Source organism: Crocodylus porosus, unplaced genomic scaffold (genome assembly GCF_001723895.1).
Source record: "Crocodylus porosus isolate Cpor-Errol unplaced genomic scaffold, CroPor_comp1, whole genome shotgun sequence".
Classification (NCBI taxonomy): Eukaryota; Metazoa; Chordata; order Crocodylia; family Crocodylidae; genus Crocodylus; species Crocodylus porosus.
The window spans coordinates 4,087,051-4,094,983 of record NW_017728944.1 but is presented as its reverse complement, the minus strand read 5'-3'; the positions used below and the strand labels follow the sequence as shown (position 1 = coordinate 4,094,983).

Genomic DNA, 7,933 nt, shown 5'->3' with positions numbered 1-7,933 from the left:
GTGAGCTCAGCCTGCCCAACGCTCAGCCACCCCTGCACCATGCGGTTCATGGCCCCCTTGTCTCTGCTGCTGTGCAGGACTCATCCATCACGTTGGCGTGAAGGGGAGCCCACCAACAGCCTGACTGGCCACACCAATGCCCTGTGAGGGAGAGGTACGCATGATCTCTACCCCGGCTGCTCCAGATGTCCAAGGTGAAGTGTACGGTCACCTGCGGACCTGCCTTGTGCAGCTCCTCCCTCAAGTGCTCCCTGCATGCTTCGTATAGGGAGGGCACCACCATCCTGCTGAAGGTGGTGCATGTGGGCACCTGGTAGGATGGAGCCAGCAGTGCCAGGAGCCGCCTGAACCCTGGCCGCTCAACAAAGGTGAAGTGCTGGCCATCCAGAGCAAGCATCTCCCCAATGCTCTGAGTGATCTTGCTCACATTTGCAACTGGTCCCTTTTGCCCTCAGTGTTCCCCAGAACTTCCCTTGCCAGGGCACTGAGATCCAGGTCCAGTGCCAGCTCTTCTGGCACTGGAGGGGTCAGCATAGGCAGTGACACGGGTGGAGTGTGCTGCTGTGCTGGTTGCAGTAATGGTGGGAGAGGTGGTGGCTGCTGTCTGGACATGAGTCTCAGGCACAGGCAGTGGCTCTGGTGGCACTGCTGCTCCCCTCTCTTTACTGCTTGTAGCAGCCTCATCCCTTGTAGCGGGAGGAAAGAGGCTGTGTCTGAGTTTGGTGGGGGGAGAAACTGCAGCTCTCCTGCTTGTGACCCCCCGCCCCTTGCTCCCCGTTGTGCAGGCTGGCCAGTGTGGCTGCCTGCCTTTCCACCCTGCTTCATAATGTGTTCCTTCATAGGTAAACTGGAACCTCGAAGTATGCTGTGCGCCACGGGTTAGATTTCTGGGCGTTATGTAAATGTGTGTGTGTAGATAATATATTGAGAAGCATTGGTGTAGTGGAAAGAATGAATGATGTATAAAAAAATATATCTATAAACTAAATTCCTATATATAGAATAGATCCTAGGCTACTACTAACCCTATCCAATATGAGCGTAAACTAATATGAAAAGTAGTTATAAAGTAAAAGCACCAAGTTCTCAGAAATCCCTGTTGCTGGCATTGCAAGCAGGGAATCTGTTGAAGATCAGGGCTTCCAGCCATTGTGGTCTCACGCAGAGGTGCTGGAGAACACCAGCAGCTCAAAGTGACCCCAAGGCAGAAAGCAGGGGAGCTGAGAAACTGCTGCCTTTTCTGCATTTTCTCTGGCCCTCCCCCAGAGCACTGGGATTGGAAGGGACCTCAGAGAATGCTGACAGGTCACTGGCCAGCCACACGTGTCAGTCATGAAAGCACTCCTTCCCCCTCTCCCCCTCCCTCCCCTTACTTTCCTTTTTTTTCCGGCCCCCCAGGGAATCCAGCATAGGCAAGTTGAATATTTGACCCGTGCTGTTAATTTTCAACTTTGGGTATTTGATTCAGCAGCTGTTTGACCAGCTGTCGATTCGACTCGACTTTGACTTTTCAAGGTCGAATATGTTGAATACTTGTCCAGTCGAATATTAAGTCGAAGCTTTGCACAGCCCTAGTATCAGGGTGGCTCTTTCAAACTTGCGATCTATCTCTCTGGAGGTGTCCTTGTTGGGTGAAAGCCTTTTTAAGATTGGTGAGGTGGCAACCCCGGGTGTTCTCCTCAGTGCAAATTGGATGGTATCTGAGGGCTTGGCTGTATATTACAGCTTTTTTGGTGTGTTTAGGGTGATTGCTGGTTCTGTGCAGATATGTATGTTGGTCTGTGAGTTTCTGGATACTGATCATGGTGTCTAAAAAGGAGATGTTGGTGCTGGAGTATTCAAGAGAAAGTTGGATGGAGGGAGGGTGACTTCCTAAAGGGCTGCACCATCAAACCCTTGCTGTACTTAAGATATGTCAATGACATCATCATTTGGACTGAAAACCTGCAATCTCTGATTTTTGAGTTCCATCAGAAATTCAACAATCACCATCCCTCCGTCCGACTTTCTCTTGATACTAAAAATCATGGACTAGATATAGAGACTGGATTTATGACACCATTATAACTTGCCTGACATCTGACTCCCCAGATGCCTCTCCACTATTCATCCTTTTTCCCTCCCCCATCTCTCACCCATTGACTCCTCAATTTACATCTTCGCTGACTGCCTGTCTTGCATGCAGCCCAGCCCAGCCTCTGGCTACTTTACTTTTCATTCCATCCAGGAAGAGCACACACCAACTGTTAATCACACACAGACTGGTTTAAAATGGCAGAACCCAGTCTAAAGCAGCCTTTCTTCCTCCTCCCCCCCCGGATGAATGTGTGTTCTGTTCACTGCCAGTCTAAACTACGCCATGTACAGAAAACCAGGTAACTTAAATCAATTTCCACCTCTGGCTTTTTTAATGTCTGTACCCAACCTTGTAAAAGCAGATTCTGCGTACAGAGGCTCGTAGCAGACTTGGAGTTCCATCAGACATGATGCACTCTCCTTAATCAGGCAGTGACTTGTCAGGTGCTTGGGTTTGGCATGTCGAGGAGGATTTGTCTTCTATTCAGTACCTTCATTTTAATAAACATAATGCTTCTTAAATTGGGAAAGGTTTTTTGTAATGTGGCCAAGAAATCCATTTAGATATTTCTCCCCATGTAGCTTGCTGGATGCTAGCACTTAACTCAATTAGCACTTGAGTAGATTATTTTGATTTCATTCAGTCTGAATCATCCACCTGCAAGTCACTCTGAAGGTTATGTCTGCATGTTCCTTGAGATTGCTAATGAATTCTTGTTACAGCAGTGCTTCACAACACTAAAGGAACTCACTGCTAGATGGGGCAGTGGTTTGTTTGTTTTTTTCTGTCATTACATCTCTGGCTGTAGTATAGGTAGAAAGAGAATAAAACCATTGGCTGATTTGGTTACCAGGTCTGACCTTAGTCAGACCTGGTCTGAATCATCAGATGCAGCTGTCAGAAGTTTTGATTTTGGTACAAAGGGCTGGTTTTGGAAAACACTCTTTTTTGCAATTTTGGTCTATGGGGCCATGGAAACCTCAGAGCTTCCAAAATGTGACATGAATGGTGAAGTGAATTGACTACCTTGATATGACACGGGATATTCTGATAGAAATGTAATGGGGTGATGCAGCCTTGTCAAGCTGTAGCTGACTTGGTAGCACTCCAAAAGTTCCTTTGTGAGTAGTCCTGACTCCTGTCTTAAGTGAGTAGCTTACAGTTTGCAAGAGCAAGCACTAAGGGGAAAAAAAATTGCAGCTCAGTTGTTTACCAGTGACCTCCTGCCCAGATTTATAAATGTGAGGGACAAACAGGTTATAGGCTTAATAAAACAACATGCATTTCCTAGAGGGTAGGATCTCCATAAATAAGGATCAAGGGGAGCCAAACTCTGCTCCATCGACCAGGTGTTTGTTGGGGGCTGGGAGGAAAGCCATGTCCAGTAATGAGATTTGGTGCTTGTTCTCCACCGTCAGTGCAAACTCCTGTTTGGGTTTTATTTTGGTTCCATTTGTCATGGTCTCTTTGGTAATGGAAGTGCTTGGTTGGTGGGAGGGGTTTATGGTCCCCCAGGCTGGAATTTTAATCCATTTCCCACTGGTTCCAGTGGTGAGATGCAACTCCCCCAGGTAGGTGTTCCTCAAATGCTCATATCTCTAGCTCTCTTGAAACAGGACTGGACAAAGTCCTGAAGAGCATAGCTAAGTTGGTAAGAGCGTGGCTCTAATAACTTCAGGTTCAATCCCTGGTTGAATTAGATGATTTCTTGAGGTCTCTTTCAACCTTACTTATCATACAGCTTTATTATCATAGATATAATAAAGAACAGACCTGCCAAGGCTGTTAAGGGGTGTAGTTAGATGGGCTGGAAATACAGATAGACTGGTCAGTCAAAATAGGCTTCCAAGGCCTGCTATAGGAGACACTAGGACAGGAGTTGCTCTGGTTCTCAGAAGTGCTGAGCTCCTATAAATCCAACCTTAGTTCAGGACATCAGGCCTGGCAGCTTTACCCCAACCTGCTCCACAAGGAGGATGCATTCACTAACCTGGGAAAAAAAATAGCAAGGGGGAATTTTAAAACTTCTGTCTGTCTTCAGGAAGCCTACATTGCTGATCTGGATGCAAAGAGTGGAGCCAGCCTGAAACTAACTCTTCTCAACCCAAAGGGAAGGATCTGGACCATGGTGGCTGGAGGTGGTGCATCTGTGGTCTACAGGTACTAAGTGTAGGATTTCTAAAGAGAAGGATTCTGACCCTAGAAAGCCGATGTGAAAGCCCAAAGGGGAAGTTTGCCTAGAGCAGCAGCAGCAGCTTGCATGTTGCAGGTGGCTGGGACTTGGCCTGAGCTGAGATGTGTTGCCCTGAAGTGTTTCTTGAGTATAGTGCATGTGTTGCATCTCTGATGGAGAACAGAGTACAGTTTCATTCTGGTGGCAGGTAATGCACCATGCTCTAAAAATAGCGCCCAAGGGAGGAACCTAAGCCCAGTTCTGTAGGACTTTCTTCCAGCATACCTCCCCACACTGTACTTCAGAACCTCTTTTCCTACTTCCAGACTGGCAGGTGCAGACTATCAGTCCCATTGATAGGATCCCTGGTGCCAGGCTTAGCTTGTGTTCTTCTGATCTCTGTCTGGTTTGGAAGGGCAGAAAGAAACTGTCTGAATTTTACCTTTGTGACAGTCATAAAGTTTCCCTCCTTTGGAAATATAGTCACATTAGCCCCTATGGGGAAATCAACCTCATCCTCAGGAAATAGTAGAGCCAATGGTTTCTGCACATTTCTGCACTGCCTGAGAAGTGCCAAACATTCTTTCTTTATTACAGTGATACCATTTGTGACCTGGGGGGCGTGAACGAACTGGCAAACTATGGGGAATACTCTGGAGCCCCAAGTGAGCAGCAGACCTATGATTATGCTAAGACTATCCTCTCCCTCATGACCCAGGAGAAGCATCCTGAGGGTAAGTAAAGGTGTAAGATGTTGGACTCTAGCAATCCTTCTGGTGTCATGCATTCTTGCTTGTGACAGTGCAAACAGAGCTCTTCCAGGCCAACATAAAGAACACAGGTATGTTGCTGTATCAGCCCAAATGCTGTCTGGATAAATCTGAGCTGTTTTTGGTTTTGGACTTGTCTAGAACAGCTTATTGAAGTATAGTGTTGGCATAAGTAGTATAAGCCTTTTAGCATGAGATGCATTATCGTGACCCTGCAGAAAGAATGAGGGGCCTCTTTTGTCACATCTGCTTTCCCTGACAAAATCCAGTGTCTCTTGCAGTGTAAAGGGCAGAAGTGCAAGTAGTCTCTGGCTCTCATCAGAAAGCTTGCTGTTGGATGTACACGTCTCTTATCAAATATGACGCAGACTCCAGACAACTGATCTGTGCTGGGCTGTTGCCAGCAGCCTGAACTGGTGGATCCTGTTCACAACTCCTTAGCTGCTTCATAGTTTTAAGAAGTACATTGTATGCCATGTTCTAAATAGTGTCTCTTCTTCTCTGTTTGCTAAGGAAAAATCCTGATCATTGGAGGCAGCATTGCTAACTTCACCAATGTGGCGGCCACGTTCAAGGTAACAGGATATTCTGAAATGCTAGGAAATGTACAGATTCCAGCTACTTACAAACATGCTCCCAGCTGGGCTTCTTTATTGACAGTCTTAGCAGAGATTGTCCCCCTGGGCCAGGATTGGAGCATGTGCTTGGCCAGGGTGCATGCTATGATTCTTGCTTTGTGTTGGAATGTGACTGACCATGGCAGTAATTAAGCTAAAATGCTTTTATAAAATCTAAAAGCCAGTAGCAGTTGTAGAGTTACTTTAACCAAACACTTTAAAATGCTATAACAAAATACAAACTACATGCGAGATAGCAATGTGACAATACTTATTCAGGGCCACATGGTAACTACAATTACAACAAGTGGGTTAGGGAGGGAGAGTCCAGCAATCCCAAGCTGATTGGCTCCAGAAGATCAGCTCATGCTCTGCTCTCTTACTCCATTGTCTACCCGGAAACTTCCACACATACCTAGCTAATTGTTTCCAATACACAAAATGGTTGTTCTTACTTTTTCTCATTCCTGAGGGTTTTCTCCTAGACTTCCTGGAACCAGATTCCTAGACCACACCCTGGCCTACCAGTCTCTTCACTATTCATCCTTTTTTCCTACATTATCACAGTGGAAGTGGGGTGCATGGCGGCTCCTTTAATACGACAAGCCCTGTCCCTGCCACTCACTCCTGATCAGTGGGTAAGCAAAAACCCCAGTTTTACATATGGTACCGTTTTTGCCTCCCTTCTGGTCAGCAGCAGAGCATTTGGGAGCCCCTTAGCCAATCAGCAGTGGGGAGGCAAAAACCAGTTTAAAATATGATGGTTTTTGCCTACCTGCACATCAGGAGCGAGTGGCGTGGCCCTTCCACCAAGCAATGGAGGGTGGGGTGAACCTGCAAGATTAAAAAAGCTGTCACACCCCACTTTCTCCACAAATTCAGTAGATCCCTACATGTTACATAATTATGCTCCATTTTATAAGCTTTGCATTAAAGGGTGAATGATGCAATTCTTGCCTTGTCACTGCAAGAGCGCCTCCCCACTCAGATGGCCCATCTGCTGTCTTTCAGGGTATTGTGAGAGCCATTAAAGATTACCAAGGCCCTCTGAAAGAGCATGAGGTGAGGATCTTCGTGCGGAGAGGAGGCCCAAACTACCAGGAAGGGCTGCGAGTCATGGGTGAAGTGGGTAAGGAGATTCAACCAGTCCCTTAACATTTCTGTGTTTTGGTATCTGTTTCCATTGCTCTCTTTTTGTACCTTGAAGAACTGCATCCACCAAGCCTGATAGGTTTCCTCTGTGTGTGTGCAGGAAAAACTACTGGGATCCCCATCCACGTCTTTGGCACTGAAACTCACATGACTGCCATTGTAGGCATGGCACTTGGCCACCGGCCTATCCCTAATCAGCCTCCTGCTGCAGCCCACACTGCCAACTTCCTCCTCAATGCCAGTGGCAGCCCTTCGGTGAGTGTTTTAGCCACAAAGATCTTTCTTGTTTTGCTCTGCTCGGAAACTTCTGTAGAAAAAACAAACCCTGACAAAAGTGAGAGGGAGCAGGGTTCCGATGCCCCATTGTTTAGTAGAAGTCTCTCAATGAAGCTGTCCTCCGAGTCAGAGTTTCCCAACTTTTTTTGCCCCATGGCGCACTTATCTGAATTAAAAAAGCACTGTGGCACACCGGACGCAGAGTTGGGGTTGGGGGATAGTGCGTGGCTAGCCAGACACCAACCGGGGCGGGAGGGCACAGGTGGCACGTGGCCAGCCAGATACTGACTGGGCGGGATGGCGCACAGCTGGACGGCATTTTGGGCTGGAGCCACACCCCCCGCCTGGTTGGAGCCATCTGTCTGTCCGCAATAGCAGCAGGCAGGGGGCCGTGGCTCCAGCCCAAAATGCTGCGGCACACATGGACGTGCCTGCAGCACACTGGTTGGGAAATGCTGCTTTGAGCACATGAGGTGTAATATAAGCAGACTTTCATGCATAGTTCTTTTGCTGCCACTGATCTGTCTCGGAGCAGTTCATAGATTCATAGATATTGGGTTTGGAAGGGACCTCAGCAGATCATAGAATCCGACCCCCTTCCCCAGGCAGGAAAGAGCATTGGGGTCAGATGACCCCAGCCAGGTGCTTGTCTGGTCACCTCTTAAAGACCTCCAAGGTAGGGGAAAGCACCACCTCCCTTGGGAGCCCCTTCCAGATTCTGGCAACCGTTACCATAAAGAAATTCTTCTGATGTCTAACCTGAATCTGTTCTCTGTCAATTTGTGGCCATTGTTTCTAGCTATTCCAAGGGATGGCCCGGTAAACAGAGTATCTCCTATTCCTTGCTGTCCCTCGTCCCCGTGAGTTT

At 47.5% G+C, this 7,933-nt stretch overlaps 1 protein-coding gene across 2 annotated transcripts in view; it reads left to right on the top strand.

The window, feature by feature from the left end:
• ACLY (ATP citrate lyase) overlaps positions 1-7,933 on the top strand; it is a 38,132-nt gene that overhangs the window by 13,313 nt on the left and 16,886 nt on the right. For both annotated transcript variants that reach the window (XM_019550402.1, XM_019550401.1), the window contains exons 8-12: positions 4,119-4,237; positions 4,848-4,984; positions 5,534-5,595; positions 6,649-6,766; positions 6,890-7,044. In XM_019550402.1, coding sequence (XP_019405947.1) covers positions 4,119-4,237; positions 4,848-4,984; positions 5,534-5,595; positions 6,649-6,766; positions 6,890-7,044 — 591 coding nt within the window. The remainder of the gene's footprint in view (positions 1-4,118; positions 4,238-4,847; positions 4,985-5,533; positions 5,596-6,648; positions 6,767-6,889; positions 7,045-7,933) is intronic.